General features: G+C 38.1%; 2 protein-coding genes across 3 annotated transcripts; one reads left to right on the top strand and one right to left on the bottom strand.

Moving 5' to 3' along the window:
* Nucleotides 1-980: 980 nt before the first annotated feature.
* LOC116003674 lies at nt 981-4,301 on the top strand. The gene is made up of 6 exons (XM_031243580.1): nt 981-1,383; nt 2,107-2,321; nt 2,587-2,763; nt 2,843-2,998; nt 3,269-3,545; nt 3,772-4,301. Exons 1-6 carry the CDS (start codon nt 1,014-1,016, stop codon nt 4,002-4,004), a joined length of 1,428 nt encoding a protein of 475 aa, XP_031099440.1. The 5' UTR covers nt 981-1,013; the 3' UTR covers nt 4,005-4,301.
* A 608-nt stretch (nt 4,302-4,909) lies between these two features.
* On the bottom strand, nt 4,910-17,647 carry LOC116004697 (chromatin modification-related protein EAF1 B-like). Of its 2 annotated transcripts, none has more exons than XM_031244853.1 (23): nt 17,309-17,647; nt 15,989-16,188; nt 15,836-15,890; nt 15,653-15,750; nt 14,138-15,563; nt 13,908-14,027; nt 13,585-13,740; nt 13,200-13,391; nt 12,882-12,962; nt 12,236-12,293; nt 11,644-12,155; nt 11,477-11,530; nt 10,759-10,816; nt 10,480-10,676; nt 10,310-10,363; nt 10,151-10,231; nt 9,797-9,934; nt 9,609-9,725; nt 8,646-8,749; nt 8,320-8,535; nt 7,854-8,232; nt 5,659-7,238; nt 4,910-5,426 (listed from the first exon to the last, which is right to left on the bottom strand). In XM_031244853.1, the coding sequence occupies exons 2-22, from the start codon at nt 16,126-16,128 to the stop codon at nt 5,745-5,747; spliced, it is 5,730 nt and encodes a 1,909-aa protein (XP_031100713.1). In that variant the 5' UTR covers nt 16,129-16,188; nt 17,309-17,647; the 3' UTR covers nt 4,910-5,426; nt 5,659-5,744. The 2 variants fall into 2 exon arrangements, with proteins under 2 accessions (XP_031100713.1, XP_031100714.1); XM_031244854.1 differs by having other exon boundaries at nt 10,768-10,816.
* Nucleotides 17,648-19,054: the final 1,407 nt, after the last annotated feature.

The raw sequence follows: 19,054 nt of genomic DNA, 5'->3' as shown, positions 1-19,054 counted from the left end.
ATACGAGGGGCAAGACTTTTCATCATGCAGTTGTGTAGTTTTTGTGAGATTCTTAGACCATGGCATCCAATGGATTTGAAGATGGCCTCTGAATTTGTTTCGACCATTTCAGAAGATGAAAATTTTACTCTGAATTGTGTACATTGTATGCAATCTGCAGACTGTAGTTTCTATTTGATTTAAAATGGTTGAGGTGTAACTTGGTGGTAACTGGTAAGTAATACCTCTGTTTATGGAACAACAATTCCCCTCACTCAGTAATCATGGAGGAGAATTCACCTTTCTAAGTTCTGACAGTCCTAACAGCCCTGTTATTGAAGCTAAATGGGAGAAACCACCTCAAGGGTGGTTAAAAATCAATGTGGATGCAGCCAATGAACACTAGGGCTACTCGTTTAGGTTTCATTTTGAGAGACTCAAATGGACAATTCGTGGCTGCAATGCAGAAAACTCATCTCTATCACACTTCCGAAGTACTCCGTATAAGAAAACAATTGTTATACCACAAACCAGGTTCATATTGCATTGTGAACTCTAATACAAAAATTATGTACCTTGTTAATACATTTTGTACCTACACTTAACAGTTTTTATACATGTAAACAAATAACTTGATAATTGCTAACATAATATGATAGTTACAGGTACAGAAACTATCAACTCTAAGACACATAATATGTTAGTTACTGTCAAATGCATGTACAAGATGTGTCAATTAAAAATACAAAATCTGAATATTATTTTTAAACCATGGTCTACAATGCAAAATATACATTGGTCCATGATATAATTTGGCATAAGAAAAAGAAAAAGGACAAATTTAATTTTAATACAAATGGTCATATATTAATTCGGGCCCAATTGTTTTAAAAAATCAGGCCCAAATTGAACTGAGAAGTGGGCCCATAAAAGTAGCAAGCATCAGGCCCAAATCTTAAAACTTCTTCCTTACAGAGTCACTGTCTGTCGCATCTATCAGAGTATCACCCCTCTGAGCTCTATTCTTCTAGAAAATGGCTTCGTCGATGTACAACAATGGCATCTCAATTGCAGTTTCCGATGACGAGTCTGACGAGCTCGCTGGAAGAATTAGGGCACGAGTACGAAGGAAGCGCAAGAAACATGGCGTCCGCGGTAAGACCGAGTTCACTCGACGAGTCATCCAGCTGCTCCTAAGGTGGTGGCCCGTCCTGCTTTGCCTTCTAGCTGTTGGACTTCTCCTCTTTGAGGCGTCTCGTATTGGTGGAAATTCCAGTCCTCAGGTTAGAAATTCGGATCATCTGCCTCGGAAGAAATCGGTCGATACCGTAGTAGAAGGAAAACCGCCGGGAAATTTGAATCGCCTTGATCCAGTAACTCGTGCTCGCGGTGGAGTTAGAGAACGTGAGTTTCGCCTATAGTTTCTTCGTCGCTCTTTTGCATCATTCAAATTATTGGTAATTTTAGTTTGAAGTTGTTACTATTTTCACTAATTACGTGATTTTTCTATTTCTCTTTAGAAATTAAACTTGTTGTGTATGTAGGTGTTTTAAATTCACAAATTGTTTTCTAAGTTCTAACTAGTTGAGAAACTTCGGTTTTTGGTGAAATGAGGAATGCTTCGAGCTAATTTTGCTATCTATTTACTTACACGGTGCTTTCTCTGAAGCAGCCTTTTAGTGGCATAATTCAGATCTCCTTTACAATGATTGCTATTTAGCTAATTCTTTTGCAAATAAGTTCCTTAGTTTATAGTCCATAGTCCATAGTCCATTTTCTGTGTGTTATCTCAATGAAAATCCAACTTCCAACCTTAGGTGCCTACTAATGTATAGGTCGATTCATATATATTACTCTCATGAGAACCATCCTCAGATTGGCCTGGTTGCTTGCAGAGAAAGGATTGGGATTACTGATGCCTAGATGCATCTGTAGTCCGTACTCATTTCTCCAATAAAAATGACCTCCAAACTTTCATCAGTAAAATCAGTAATTTATCGTATTCAATTTTATCCACTGCTTGCATGAGTCAGAAGTTTCCATTTAAAAGTGATAAACTGATAGGCATAGCAGTTTATGGATGTATTGTTTCATGTTTTATACTCATTGTACTATGAATTGTTTTAGGTTGCTTGGATCTCTTACCTCCTGAAGAACTTGAGAAACTGGATTTTCCAATTGGAGATGCACATACTAAACCTGTTAAAAGCATAGTATACAAATCAGATGCTGATGAACACTCTGCTGAAGGGAATTTGACACTACAACAATTCTCTGACTCAACAAGATTTAACTTATTCACAGGAAGCCAATCATTTGAGCAAAGGGAAGAAAGCTTTAAGGTTAGAAGTTGCATATTGATGTCTTCATCTGGAGATTAGGTTCACTTGTATTGTTCATTTGGCTATCTTCAGAGGCTTATATCATACTGGAAATTTTTCAAAATACATTAAAACTTGAATGTTTTCAGATATATGTTTATTAATCTCTTAAAGTTCATCCTGCACCAAAACAGGTGTACTTTTTTACTGGCAGTTAGTAGGTATTTGTGCCAATGAAAACCAGTCCTTATAAAAGCTGGTATCTTAATGTTATTTAATGTCTCAGGTAAGTGAAACAGCTGTTGTCAACTGTGGCTTTTACAGTGAGGCAGGAGGGTTCAAGATTTCTGATGAAGACAAACAGTATATGCAATCTTGCAAATCCGTGGTGTCAACATGTGCATTTGGCGGTGGAGATAATCTTTACCAACCAATAGGAATGTCAGAGTCATCTCTCAAGAAGGTTCCTTTCAAAGACTTGTTATTGACTTCTGATATGAGTATGTATATTTCTAATGCAGTTATGGCATTAATGTATGCAGGTTTGCTATGTGGCATTTTGGGATAACATTACTCTTGCAACACAACAAGCAGAGGGTCGTACTGTTGGTGATGACAATTATATTGGAAAGTGGCGCATTATACTAGTCAAGGATCTACCTTTTAGTGACCAAAGGTTGAATGGAAAAATCCCAAAGGTATGTTGTGCTGTCAATTTCTTTATGCTTTCTTCTGTGAATCTGTAGTCAATTTTTATTTTTATTACTGAAGTGAAAAGCCAACTATAAGGCAACTCAGCTATTCCAATCCTAGTGCATGTGTCTTGTATGTAATCTGTTCTTTTGCTGCAAATTGTATGTGTAGCTTGATTTGTTTCCTTTAGTGTAAGTACATGGATGCCTGATAATTGTATAGTTTCCATCTGTTACATGAATTGTGAGAATTTACTTAATTTCTGTATTAATCAGATGTTGCCCCATCGGCTCTTTCCAAATGCTAGATATTCCATTTGGGTAGACTCAAAATCCCAGTTTAGGAGGGATCCCTTGGGTGTGTTTGAAGCCCTACTCTGGCGTTCAAATTCTGTACTGGCAATTTCAGAACATGGAGCTCGCAGTAGCGTATATGATGAGGCAAAGGCTGTTGTCAAAAAAAACAAGGCCACCCCGGAGGAGGTGGCGGTACAAATGATTCAGTATCACAAGGATGGCCTCCCTGAGGATAAGAGATTCAATGGAAAGAAGGGTATGCTTTCACTCCTTGTATTTCATAGGTGGACCATGCAGTATGTGATGATATTAGCAATTGCATCAGAATTAAAAAGTGCTATTATGAATCTAATTTTCTAAATCAAACTATGAAGGAGGGTCTTTATGTATTACCCATAATATCTTTTGAACCATATTTGTTTCTACCTTGCTTATATGTCTTCCTTCTTTTACTAACCAGTTACTCTGCGTAATTTGTGCAGCTCTTTCTGAGGCCTCAATTATAGTCAGGGAGCACAATCCATCAACTAATCTCTTCATGTGCCTCTGGTTTAATGAGGTAGTTCGCTTCACATCACGTGATCAACTAAGTTTTCCATATGTTCTATGGCGTTTCAAAGTGTTGAAGAATATAAATATGTTCCCTGTTTGCACCCGGAAGGATCTTGTAAATAGCATTGGTCATGTTCGCAAGGCAAAACCCCTAACAAACTGATTACTTGTGCTCCCAGCTATTTTTAAATCTGTTTTCTACCCCGGAGTTGTAATATTGCAACATTCATGAGGGCTATTGCATTCATTATTCTCCATCCACTTAATATTGAATTAGGTTATATGCTTAGCTATTGAGTTATGCATATGGATTAGGATGCCCAATTGAGCCCTCTGTTTGTATTCATTTTGATTGTATGTATGTTTCCATGGGTGTACATGTAATACCGAGTTGAATCCCAACTCAAATTTGCTATAGAGATTTTACTTCATTATCGCCCATATATCTTTCAAGGGAAAATTGCATTGTCTCTGTCTATTAAAGTTACTCTTTTCATCCATAGTTTCTAAATATTTTTCTTTGCATTGACTGTCTATTAAAGTTATTCCTTTCATCCATATATCTTTCAAGGTAAAATTGCATTAACTCTTTTTTTCTTTATTTATTTTTTTACTTATTTTTAAATTACATTTTTTTGGTTTAATACTTTTTAAATATCTAAATTTAATATTATGAAAAATTGAATTAAAAATAACTCAAATCAAACAAGAGTATTTTTTATCCTTAATTTTTGAATAATTGTTAAATATTTTGTAATTTGTACAATAATTATGAATGAAAATAGCAATTAGTAAATTGAGGGACAAAAAAAGCCGACCTACATAAAAATTCAAAGACGAAATATGAATATAGGCAAAAATTAGGTACAGAAATACGGAGTAACAATTACCCAACAAGCTGAAAATTACAATTCTCCCTATCTTTAAACTTTTTAGTTACCTTTAACTGTATGTAGTGTGCATTATTTGGCCTATATGTGAAGTTTATGATAAAATTTAAAAGTGTAACTTCTATTTACCATATATTAAAGCTGTGAAGATGCAGAAATGTAAATAGCCCAATAAAAGTTGACGCAGATATTGAAAAACCATGTTACTGGAGATGGAAAAGATAATTTACAAGAAATGCAGCAGGGTGGGGGTGGGGGGACCTGAGGGTAGGCAGGCAGTCATAACTGATACACTGCTAATCATAATATTATAATTCTAGACTACAACACTAATATTCACAAAATTTCCCACAGCCTTCGGCTATAAAAATGACTGCTGCTAGTGCTATCCCTTTCGACACAATAGAGAAATAAAATACAAGGGTTGAACTACGGAAGGGGGCGCGAACAAATTGGGGCTCCCACACATGAAGCGGGGAACCAAGGATTGGATTAAGGGGATCTAAAATGGCATGAAATTAAAGCAAGAGAAATACAACAAGACCTGTACACATAACTCTATGTCTGGCACTATCTTCCTGAGGAGAGGATCGAATCAGATCTAGGGCAAATAATATACAAAACCCAAAATTTTAGGCCGTCAGCATCCCTTGACTCCAGCAAAATCTCAAATTACCACCTGTGAATGACTTCTTCTGCACAGACAGACCAATGAGCAACACTCAGCAAACTATACACTTCTGTACAAGAAAATGTGACAACACAACTATAAAGCAAGCAAGGTGAATCATACTCTACTGGATAAAGACCTTTTCATTTAACATTTGGAGGGAATACCAGTTGAGCACTAACCATAGGTAAAGAATTGACATTAATATAATGTCAAATATAAATGAGTGATGCGTATCTCAAAAAAGGGATGATCACCTGTACACTGTGTGACATCAGAGCTTGCTGATCCCAACAGGGAATGCCAGCCACCACTGATTACCCTCACATCTGTTGACAGCTCTTCAATCTGGTCCAGAGATGCTGGGATGAGCATAAAAACTGTTATTCCCTGCTTGCATAACCTGTTGCGGCTGCAAAGACTTTTTTAGTGATGGCAGCTGTTGTTGCTGGGGTTCATGCAACGGAGAGTGTGGCTGCTGCTGCTGCTGCTGCAATTGCACACTGGCTTCATGCCCCTCAGAGGACAAGTTGCCAGAAGGTCGTCTCTGGTTTAACCCTTGGCCTACTTGAGAACTAAGTTCACTACCAGCAGGATTACTTGGTTGAGTCTGGGCCCCAGCAGAATCAAATAATGGTTCTGCACCCTTCCATTGGGAAACATTGGCAGGAACAGTGGTTGACGCCACATTAGCTGTATTGCTGCATTCTCGAGGTGCTGCCTTCATTGTACCCCCCAGAGAAGAATTGCATCCAGTAGGCTGCATCACTCTCTGGGAATTGGGTTGACTTTGATTCATTAAGTTTTTCTGTGCCGGCAGTCGAGGCTGATGGCAAGAAGGCAATGCTGAGCCCAAGGCAGTTGGCGGACCATGACCATGGTTCACTTCATCAGAATGAGAGGGTGTCTGCTGAAGAGATTCTGTTTGTGAAGCAATTTTGACAGAATACATCTTCTGCTGAGATTGAGGCATCTTTGCATTAGTATGAGGTGCTGAAGGTTTTGTAGGTTGAACAGGGTTTAGATTCGATCGAGGATATAATCCCTGAGTTTGCATAGGCTGTGTCACCTGATCTACCTTTTCTTCAGCTCGATTCCCCAAACTTGTATTAATTCCGTTCACCAAGGATGGATCAATTGGCATGTTCTGGTTTGCGATCATGTTCCCTCTCCCTGCACCCTGCAAAAGTTTAGCTTGCTGTTGTGGCTGCAGTTGTTTCCGTTGCTGAAGGTGACTCCTGCTACTCTGTTGGAGCTGTTGCTGTTGCATGTGTGTCTGTCGAGGCCGTTGTTTACTTGCCTGATTAGTCGAGGCATTGCCCCCACTTTGAGCACCCCGGCCAAGTCCATGAGGTGATATTGGATGTTTTAGCTGATGCTGTGGCACTGGAGTCATTGAGGAAGTAGATGGCATAGGAGAAAGTGATGCAGGCGGAGAAGATTGTGATGTAATTTGGGGACTATTTTGGGATGGCGATGATACAGGAAGTTGGTGCTGCTGTATAGGTGGCATCAAAGGACTAGATGTACCAAACTGCTGTTGCAAAAGTCGCTGCTGATACTGCCTATCTTTCGCAAACTGCATAAGAGCCTGTTTCTGTGGGTTAGTGGCGTTATTTGATCCTTGAAGATGAGCATGATGAGAGGCAAGCACATGAGGCTGTTGTGCAGACATAGGATGTGACTGCTGATTAACGGGGTATGACGAGGCAGGTGGAGAGGCAGTCTGGTTGGCGTAAGAGGAATTCAGCCCCCCATATTGGCTGTTACCTGGTGATACCTGCATCTGATGCTCAGGAACCATCATCTGCCTTTGAGAGTCCTGATTTTGGGTAGGCTGTAAGAAATACGTAAGAATATCAAGTTATTTACTGCATTTGGAATGAAGTCATAATAATGAAAACTATTGATAACCGTGTCATTTGGTCCCTCATGTGTTTGCTTATTTTTGCTACCTCATTATTGGATTCAAAACCTTTAGTAATAATAGAAGTCATTCCCATCCCCCTCCCCCTACTTTTGATTATTAGAATCAATAATAAGAAAAAAAAATAAAAATAAAAATCATCCTCCATGCTTTAAGTATGGAATTTGAATATATTTTATATACTTATTAATTTTTATCATTTATTTATTTTGATTGCGATTCATATTTACTACCAAGCATAGATGTGACTTTTAGCATAACTCATTCTAATTACTGTATTTGATTCTAATTCCAATAATACCAATTCCAATATTGGAATCAAACACCCCCCAAATCACAACATTTAGGACTATTAGCATTGATTAAAACTGAACTATGCTCAAATAGAACCCAAAAAGGAAAAAAAGGTCGATATAAGTTTTTGACTGTTAGAGTGCTTATAGATTAAATACACAAAAGAAAGCAGAGCCCTCCCAATGAACTTGGTATCAGAAGAATATGAAACAGAAAATGACAATGACTAACCTGCATCATATTCAAAGTATCATGAGGTCTCATCATCGAGTTCCCTTGATTAGAGCCAATTCCAGAGTGCATATTTACAGAGTTAGCATTTGGTACCATACCAGAGGAAACCATGCTCCCAGAATTCAACATAGATGATGGGGAAATTCCCTGATAGCCAGGCCTCACAGGCATACTTCTATTAGTGCCACACATTATACCCACGCCATTTCCACCAGGTAGCATACGGACACCAGGATTAGCCCCTGGAAACCCACCAGGAGTAGCTGAATTGGATTGATGTATGTTTCTACCAGGTAGCATTCGGTTATAAGGGTGCATTCTCTGCTGTTCAGTGAATGGTACAGATGCCGATCTTGAAACAGCATATCTACCATCCCTGGTAATAAAATGCCTCATTGAGATCCAGAGGTCAAAACTGAAGCCAGAAAATAAAAATAAAAAATAAAAAACAATTGGGCATTACCTGACAGTTGCATTTAACGGATTTGAAGATGAAGAAAAGTTATTTCCAACCATCACATTTGAAGGCACTTGCAGTGCAGAATTTGCACCAGGAGCAGTCGCTGCTGGCCCGAGAAGGGCCGGGTTGGAATTAGCTAATGCACTTGAATGTGGACCTTGGTATCCAGGGGAAACAATGTCCGAACTAGGTGGACTTGCATCACACAAATCCAGTGGCCTTCAGTAATCAAATAAAGGTGAAAAGGTAAAAAACAAAGAGTCAATATCTAAATTGGAGTGTAAACCTCACTAGTGCACAAAATGCATCTTAGATAATCTAGATCTTACGTTAAAACTGACAGTCCAGTCATTTTATTTGGCATAACTTCGGATAGAGCATTTGCATGAGAACTGTGAGGTTGCTGAAGATGCTTTGGGTCACGGTTATCACCCTTAATCACAAAGAGAGGCAGGACATGACATCAGTCACAATAAAATTAACCAAGTTACAAAGCAAACAGAGATCAAATAAGAGTTAAATTTCAAGTGTATTGTTTTACAATGGATGAGCATCAAGTCATCAACTAGATTCATTTTGGAATATTAATCACTGTTTGAAGTTCATATGTTCCAATAAACCCCTTCAATAGCACAGTAACAGCATTTTACAGCAATGAACATTCTTAATTGGTAGCATCAAACCAAAATCTCTCTTTATTGGTAATATAGGAAATGACTCCACATCAACTGCCTTTGGTGGCAATTCCTAAACCCATAGGTCCATGCCACCACCCCATACTCCCGGTGCCAGAGAAGTAGGCTAAAGCCTAGAATTGGTCACAAGGGGGCATGAAAGGGATTCAGACTTGAGACCTCCCTTTGTGAAGTCATATAATAACTATCTAGGAACCCACTTACCCGCTATAAACAAAAAGATAAACAGTCTCAGTTTCAAGCTATATAAGATAGGATGTCCACTTTAAGGGAGCAAACAAAATGGTGATTTTAATTTCTTACAAGTGCTCGTTTAATTTTACTTTTGAAATCCAATTATGAACGAGGAAAAGTTCTCAAGCATACACCACATTCTTTTGTTCTCAAAGGACTAACAAAACATACCCCCCTTTTTATAGACCCCTACAGGAAGAAATTCATCTGTTGAAGGTTGTAACCGCTGAATTTAATGCAAATATGTGGAAATTTTATGGCCAAGACCCAATGCGCAAATTATTGAGAAATCAGCCATTTTTAAATTTGAATATTTGCTTTTGAAGTGGACACATTTCAAACATGCCTGGACTAAAAGCATACCTGAGTCTTATGAAACTGATACTTTTGCCCTATTATGATAATTTTGTCAAAATGAGATTTGAGGGTATCCTCTTCCATTGGGCCCTTCAAACGCTGAAACAATTGTCTGGCACTCCCCTGCATGGTATATATTTTATATGTCACACAAACTAGCATATGAAAGTAAACAAATGACAATAAAGAATTACCTTAGGAATGCCAGGTAATGTTGAAGGATAAGGCTGAGAAGAGCCTGAATCTTCAGCACTATCGGCTGCATCACCATTAGTTTTGTCCATTAATATTTTATGCCGGTCTTTGCATTCCTTAGGTTTGCGATATATACACTGCATACATTTTAATCAGCATTGAGATTATGCAAAGGTGAAGAGAAAGAGGGAAAAAATAAAAAATAAAATAGCCTCATCTATAGGCAGAGGGAAGCGGGCCTTCAACAAGAGACAATAATGCAGCAACAAACAGAGAGAATGTACAACCAACCGCTACAAGACTAATTATTTAAAATAAATGAAATCATTACAAACCACCTCAGATGTGCTTACCTTAAATTGCAAAGTGCTGTTGATAGCATCACTTACAAGCTCCCAATTTGGACCCATGTCATGCACCAAAACAACAAGTGCCTGACATTAAATTCAGTTCACTCAAAGGATGCCTTCAAGGACCACAAAGTACAGTTAACAAATGCTAATAAATTCTACCTGGTCCTCAAATAACGACCATTGACTTCCCGAAATGAGGTTTCCAGCAGGGCTCTGAGAAGGATAATAATTATCTGAATACAAGTTTCTTCAAGAATAATATGCTTGAACTGATATGAAAGGTAAAAACAAAAAAGTAGATAAAAAGAATCAGGTATCTGTCTTTGTACCTTCAAATTTTTACCCTTCCTATTGCGATCACGGCTACTAAGCACTTTCATAATTTTATTGGGGTTAGACATATTACTCATTTGGGATGCTGCAGGAGATGGAATGGATCCCGTAACAGGAGACATATTATCAAAAGAATTCTCCAGTGATGGCCGCAAAATCTTTGGCTTCTTTGGAATGTGCAGACCAAACAGACCTTCAAAAGAGTGTTGGTTTTAAGCCACAAGAAGAGCCAGAGTCTATATCAAGATCTTAAGAAATTTGTTTAAAAAGATTACCGCTACTACCATTGGATTCAATTTGATGACCCTCCAGCCTCTTTTTGGAATTCTCTCTCTGAAATTGAAAACAAAGTAATTGAACGCCTATTTTGAAAATTTTAAATGAACTACGCTGTTGAGATGTTAAGTGAATGTTACATATGGATTCAGCTCAGAACTTAGCATTTGTGTATATGTATCACTGCTGTATATGAATTCAGACAAAGATACCATAAGTCCATAACAAGCTTTAAGTAAAAATTAACTTTCAAACGCAACATTCCATAACAAGCTTTAAGTAAAAATTAACTTTCACATGCAACATTCACAGAAAGAAACAATAGAAAACTAGACATGCGATATGCTTCTTCTACCAATTTCCACATTGATAGCACTCCTAAAGACCTCTTATGCAATCATATTGTTTCCCACATATGGAAATAGAGATACACAAAAATGATTTGGGCATGGGTGGTTCAAAAAGAGAATAGAGAGAGGAGCATGGGTGGTTCAAAAAGAGAATAGAGAGAGGAGTATAAACAGTAATTGTGGGGGGGGGGGAAGCTTTAACAGCATTCATGCAGTATCAGATGAAAAAAAAAAAAAAGTGAAGAACATGCCAAAAGATGCAAGTAAGAAGAGACTCCCATCTATATATTGATTATCAACTCTGAATTAAGGGCATATGTTCATAAAAAGATCGTAAAGAAAGCAAAGGAAAGAAGAGTAAAAGCACCTGCTCATTTTGAAAATTAGAATCATCCTGCCATCTCTGTTCATATGAAGAATTCTACAAAGAGCAAATGAAATGAACACTAGGTAACCTCAAAAGACAAACAACAGAATTTTCAAATAGAAGTTACTTGTCTGTGGAATAATGTTATCAAACTCCAAAAACTTTACCTTTTTCTTCTTTTTAGGTTTAGTTGATACTTCAGCAGAGTCAAACTGTAGTTGCTTTTCAAAGTCCACTACAGATTCAACTTCTAAGGTGTTAGGCATGCGTGATCCACCATGCAAAGTACTCTGATCATCTTGAAATGAACTGGTTTCGCCACTTGAAGCATCTGTCTTGATAGGCAGCTGAAGACCTGATGTTCCACCAATAAAAGGACTCAAAACTCTTTGCCTTGAGCCAGTCCGTACACGTTTTGTGGGAAAAGACACATTAAGACTGCTGGCAGGCCGTTTTGCCTGAAGCGTAGATTGTTGGTTCACTATTTTATTTTCCATGTAGTGCGTAAATGACAAGTCAGCACCATTATCAAATGATCTTCCACTATTTGTGCGTATCTGGATTTTACGCTTCTTCTGGACAAATCTTGAAGAGTTGCTACCTTCAAAGGCAACTGACAGATTATATGTGCTTGTCTCCCCTTCATCCTCTTCATATAAATAATCTTGAGACCCCAAGTCTGCCAAAAAGGAAGAGGACTCAAGTCAAGCAAAGAGACTAAATACAAAAATCAAAAAGTAATGATTTTCAAAAATAAACCTGCAACAGCCTCACATCCAGGCATCTCAAGCTCCTCTTGCATGCTACTGCCAACTTTCTGAAAGAAGGTAGTGGTACAGTAACAATGAGAAAAACCAACCACATAAGAATATGAGCTTGCACTCCAATAAAAAACTATCAACTGGCAGGGAACAGAAAGGAAACTGTCTCATGGTCATCATTTTATGGTGATACTCATTGACCATTATATTGGTGAGTTATTTTTGTAATAACTCTGTAGGCCCTCCCAAGGGTGAAGGGTGTATTAGTAAAACTTCACAACAATGGTCTCCAGACCAGATTTATATGCAAGCATTTTAAAGCAAATGCAGTCCTTCGTTTAACCCGCATCATCAGCATAGAACCCTTAGACGTGACTAGTTGAGCTATTAAAAAAAAAAAAAAAAAAAAAATCCTTTCATGGGTCTAAACAAATTCCATTCATTAATAGCCAAGCACATGAATCACAACCAATTGATTCCATGTCTAACCAGGCCTCCTCCGGTTGATTTATTAATCACAAGGGAGCTAAAACTAAGCCAAAGATATTATGATGTGTATGTCAAATAATCCAAGCAAGTTGCTATATTATTGTTTAGAATAATATGAATAAATGAAAGGAAAAAGGCAAGGTCAATATGATTACCTCACACTGTAGCACATGAGATTCAATAGATTTTCTATAGATTTCAATTGCACTGGGGGGAACAGTATAAAAGAGATTTTCCTGCAAGAAGGTAACATGAAGATAATTTGCAAGGATTAAGCAACTAAACAGCTTATAAGTTATAACACAGACTATAATTCAAAGTAAATGATCCACTCATCCATTAAAGGAGCTATCTTACAATCATCATATTGGAACACAATTGAAGATTATAATACAGAGAGAAGGGAAAAAAGTAGGGTTCAGAGGGAAATGTAACATAATAATAACAATAAAGTCACTAGGGGTTATCCATACTTCTGTCAGATGGTCTTCCCAGGGCACGTCTATAATTTCTGAATCAATTATCCTCTCTAGAGTTGCAGGAACTTCAGTCTGGCTAGGAGGAACATCAGTGCTATTATACTTCAGAAATCTCACAGCATATTCCTTGATAGCAAGACCAAAACCTTCTTTAGGGCATTGCAGATCCAGCTTCTCTGTAGAACCCTGCAACAGTCATTTATGTCAGGAAAAAAAAACTGAAGTATCTTCATAAAAGAGCAAGAATCACAACCAACCATAAGCAATATCAACATGTTATTACTGCAAACGCAGAATGCAATTGTCCTCTCAATAAAAAAGATAACTAAATCAGAGAAAAATCAGCAATACAAAAACAAAAATAGCAACTTTGTCTTACCTTCACTGAATGCCAGAAATCCGTGACAAATTTTGCCAAAGTACGAGCTACAGTTTTTTGCTTCCTACTGCTGTTACACTCTTGAAATCTTAACCGTGAGGTAAAAGCAGCATGGTAAGAGATTTTAGAGGCAGCTGTTATCTTCCAAAGACGCTCCTGTATGAAGCAATATTGTTGTAACTTACTATATTTGAAAAAAAAAATGTACTAAATAGTCTTCCCAAGAAGAAATGAATCACTGGTAAAAATGTGCTCGGGTATATTCCTCCACAATCAGAAAGGATAAACATGTTAAAACAAAGCATGTATTACAACATCCCAACCTGTACAAAATCATTTGCTAACCAAGCCATCTCTTCAAGCACATAATCCCAGTGAGATCTCCGGCGATTCTCCATTGGGCAGGTAACAGCAGACAACTCAGCAATTCTCTTATGCTTTGCCTGTTCATTGAATTACATTAGAAACTCAGAACATAAAAGTCAAAACTAAAAAATTCCATGGACCAAACAAAATACAAATGTATGTTAGTCTTGAAATTCAAAAAAGCAACCTGTATAATCCGTGCCTCTTCCAATATTGAGTTTTCGTCAGCTTTGCTAAGCAGTTCTGTGTTGACACCAGATTGATGTCCCCCAGAGGGAGCAGTTGAAACTGCAACCAATGGAGAAGCTTCAGCTAGCTGTGGAATAGAGGAATCATTGGATCCCTGAAGGACAACACCGCAAGTGTTGTCATTTTGGGGGTTAGAATTATCACCTACAGGAACACTCGATTTCAGCTCAGTTTCTGATGAAGTGTGACCAACTGGTTCCTTCCCTTCAACGAGAATTTTATCTTTTACCTTAGTTTGGAGATCAGAATGACTACTATCCAATTCTTCCATTGGTTTTTGTCCAATTTCATTCTCTTGGTCATTCTCATGCATAGGCTTGCATCCTTCATTAATAGAAAGACAGATATCATCAGCCTTGCTCTCTTTTACTTCCTTAATTTCTGTAATTGCTGCTCCTTCAGGCACTGAGGATTGTACCTTTGTATTCCCGTTAGAATCTAAAATTTTTAAGTTAGTACACATGTCACTGTCATTATTTCTATCTAGACTAAGGCTGGGGTGAGTGCAAGATGACTCGGACTCTAAACCCTTTGTGACCAATGCTGCATTATTGTTTGCTATGCTTTTATTTTCACCTTTTGCACTAATGAACCCATTTATCTGACCGGAACCAGAAAGGATTTCAATCTTTTCAGAATCCGCACATAACTGGCCTGCAAGGCCTATCTTCTCCTTTTCCGTCAATGATTCAGGTTCAACAGGTGCTACCTCAATAGGAGTTTCCTGGGCAACAACTGCCGAGTCTTGATCTTGCTGGATATTTATTTGATCTTTAGAAAAAATAGAATCTGACACTGTATTAAGCTGACCATCTTTCATCAAGTCAGTTGTTGACTCTGCAGCCTTCGCACCAGTAGACTCCAAATCAACTTGATTATCAGAAGGTATATTTTTACAAGTTGCATCGCCATTTGGCAGCCCAGTACCATTTTGGATAGCCTTGTTTTCTGCATCAACCACCAATCCTTTTGCATCACTGAGGCCATTATGTGAAGGCAAAGATCCATGCCCAACACAAGCAAGGACATCATTTGAGCTTGATCTAGCACCATCACGATTTGGCCGGGGCCTGACACGCCGCTTGTATGCTTTTCTTGGAACTTCAAAAGCTGCAGAATCTCCTAATTCCTTAGCACTTTGATTTCCATCCATCTGGGTTGACTGCTCCGGCGTAGCAGTACTAGTCCTACTAAGGTTCCTAGATATCCGTTGCTCACCTTCAACAGATTCATTTTCACCATCAAATAGCATAAGGTTATCAGCACTGTTTGGTTCACAAATTAGAGTGGCTCCAGGTCTTCCTATACTTTCAACAGAATCCCCATGAGGTGATGCGGTGAATGCAAAACTACCTTTTGCTTCACTGCAATGCAATTTAAAAATAGACGATTACTAGAATTATAGAAAATATAGGGATGATCGCAGGCTACTAATACAACCCTGGAAAAATACCTAGTCACGAATTGATCAGGTTGTTGATCTGTTGGTGAGGTGGATTGGACACTAACCGAAGCAGCGTTTCCATATTTGAACTCTAGTGGATCTCCACCCTGCAGAGAGAAGAAATAAAGAATTCACAAGATCCGTAAAGGAACTAGAAACACTGAAAAGTGGAATTAGAATGCTTCTGCATACTTTCTCAAGAAATTCCAACTGTCTTCTGCTTTCATCTCTGACATCAAACTCCTGCCTGTTATGAACAAGTTGTTTGCGTCAGAACATATAAACTGAAAATCATTGGATAAATTTGAATCAAAATATTATAAGCACTAAAAAATGCCGCATTACCTAAGTTTTTCTTGAACCTTCTCTAGTGCTGCACTCCACGGAGAGGTTTCGGTACCACCACCAACTCCACCTTCAACAACTCCTCCCATCAAATCAACCTCGGCATTGACTACAAGAGCACATGTAGCGCTTCCATGCATTCCCACCTTAAGAGCAACAACTACTCGTCTCCCATTTACAAGTTTTATTAATTCAAATTCCTAATAGCAAAAAGCTTGTTAATTAGAAAATATTTGTTTAAATACTAAGATTTATAAAATAATAATAATAATAATAATAAAAAGGATGTGTACCCTAATGAACTTTCAAAATGCAACAATCAAATAGAAATTTTCTTCATAATAAAACAGGAAAAAAATTGCAATATGGAAACAGAACAAGAAACCTAAACTTAGAGTTCAAAAACAGAAAAAGAAATCTTACACAATATGTCACTATTTATATTCAATTTACGGGAAACAAAAACAACAGAAGCTCTAAAGCAACATTTTTTATAAAATTAGCTCCTATGGATAACTCCAATATTGATAGTAAAAGCACACGCATAACTTCACAATTACATTGAGATTTCTGTTGAGCAGCTGGACATACTTTGGAAAAATGAAGATAAGAGAGAGAAAGCGCATTTAACATTGAAGAAATCAATCCAAAAAATGCAATCTATGGAATACTCAGCACTTAAAATATGGCATCTTTCAAATACAAACCACACTAATTATACTATCCAGGACAAAAAGCAGTTCAATGTGATTCGGGATATGCTGCATTGCTTTGATTGCTTGTTCATATTTATACTGTAGATAGCATATCAACCATTCAATCCTCAAACAGCAGGTTACCAAATCAAGTCACACTCAAAATTGCATGCCAACTGGGAAACATGGTGCAGGCAACAATTAATAAATACATAAGCCAAAACGGATTGGATTTTTTAAATTTGCAAACATTTTTGTAACACACTGTGCAGAGCTAAGTGCATGTCACTTGCATTTGCTGTGAGGCATAGAAATCCTAACACAAAAAGCACCAGCAAACATGATTCCAGTTTTCCGAACGTAAACCAGCACATAGTTAGAACGTTAAATTATGTCTCTGATTTTGGAACCATGAGAAATGGCATTACCTAAGGCACAAAAGTTCCTAGCAATTTAAGAAAAATGCACGAGCCTAAAGGAACAATCCCCAATTTCGCATTCAACAACTGAGAAAGAAAACCCTAACGAGCAATTCGAGCCACTGCCCCCAAATTCTAGGGTTTGCAGAAAAATAAACCGGGCAACAAATTCTAGGGTTTGCTGAGCTGAATCACGAGAATGATACCTGAATTGTGAAACATAAAGAAGGAATTGCAAGCTATGGATAGAAATGGGTCGCCCTGGGAGGTTCCTCTGGATTCTAGGGTTTTTTTTTTGTGGCAAAGGGGCCTCAAATTGAAGTGGGTAACATCTGCTCTAGCATCTATGAAGCCATGAACGCGTATCAATATCCTAGAGAAATCCAGGAGCTATATGTACATAGGATGGGAGTGTGCGCATATACAGAAAATATATGAAAATGTATATGCGTGCCCCGGGTGTTGGTAAAAATGGTTTCCTGCTTCGTCTTCGTGCTCGTTTGCCCCAACTTTCTCTCTCTAAACAGTCCGTTTTTTCTCTCTCTAAGCTTGTTTGCTATTCGGTATTTGCCTCTGACTGGGCTGGGCATGCAGACAACGACAGAAAGGCCTTTTTTTGTGTCCGCAATTCTTTACCCTTTTACCTCTCATACTTTTGGGCCCATATTACTAAGTATCCTAGCCCAACTTTAGAATAACTTTGTCATAGGATCATCATTAACAATCAACATAAATATATGTGAAGATGTGATATTATTAGTGCTATCTCAGTCAAATTAGTCGGACAGTTAATTTGATAATTATAAGGTTTTAAGCTATTATAACAATTATTTATTATTTTTTTGTTCGTTTGAGCCGGTCATAACAAGAAAAATGTGTGTATAGATTCCACAAATTATTAATTGAATGTACATAATTTATTAATTGATAGTGATATAGTAAAATACCGATGTACGGTGGAAATAATCTCGTATTAATACCAAGTCGGGTACAAGTAGAAATACCCTATATGAAATCGGTCTACGTAACAGTGGATCAGAGGTTCCCGGTCTCTTTGACTATTCTAGAGATGAAACAGCCAAAAGTCCTTCTGCCTGCATTAAATGCGCCTTTTATAGGTGGTCTCGAGAAGTGTTCCAGCCTAGCGGCATGTGTTACACGTGTTGAGCACGCACTGGTCCGTGTAACGGTCCAATCCCTCGGCAGCCAGGTGTTAACCTTGGGTAGGCTAAGGTTCGAACCCCGCCAGGGTACTGGAGCAGGTCGGGACGTTTCTCTGACCAGTCTACAGAGACCGGGACAAAGGCGACCTCTGGCGAACCCAAAATACAACCCAAAAGCAGACCGGGAGGTCCGTAAAGATAGACCAGGATTTTATCCCTATCAGATAGTATACAATATTAACTAAACGTACATAGTATATCAATTGTGTGTGTGTGTGTGTGTGTATTTAAAGTGTGTTCTAGATTATGTATATATAGTCAACATGTTTGATGGGGAATATCTCCAGGTGATGGGTAAATACCCCCAAGGACTACTGTAGAAATATAATGTATAGTCCGTGTATTATTGTACCCTAAAAGGTCGGGTGTCCCTTAGAAATTGTTAAGGGTTAAATGTAATATTATATTCCTGAAGGGTCAGGTCCTATTTCTATATAAAGGACCTGACCCTCATGTTAATGGCATTCTGAATCATGGGAATCCCTTGCCTCTCGGCACCCTCTCTCTTGTTCACTATAGAGTTCATGGCTCTTCTTCTCCAAGAAGGAAGCCATGACTTCCTTTCCCTTTTCTCCCTGTATTCATCCATACACACTCCATACACTACATCATACACAATAAAACACACGTGGTGTAAATCCGTACCCCCGTTTACATTTACACCATCATTGGCGCCGTCTGTGGGGAATGCGACGAAATGCCGTGTTCCTCTAATCAACCGAATGGTAT

This window comes from Ipomoea triloba, chromosome 14 (assembly GCF_003576645.1).
Source record: "Ipomoea triloba cultivar NCNSP0323 chromosome 14, ASM357664v1".
NCBI lineage: Eukaryota > Viridiplantae > Streptophyta > Magnoliopsida > Solanales > Convolvulaceae > Ipomoea > Ipomoea triloba.
This window is presented reverse-complemented; position numbering and strand designations above follow the sequence as displayed.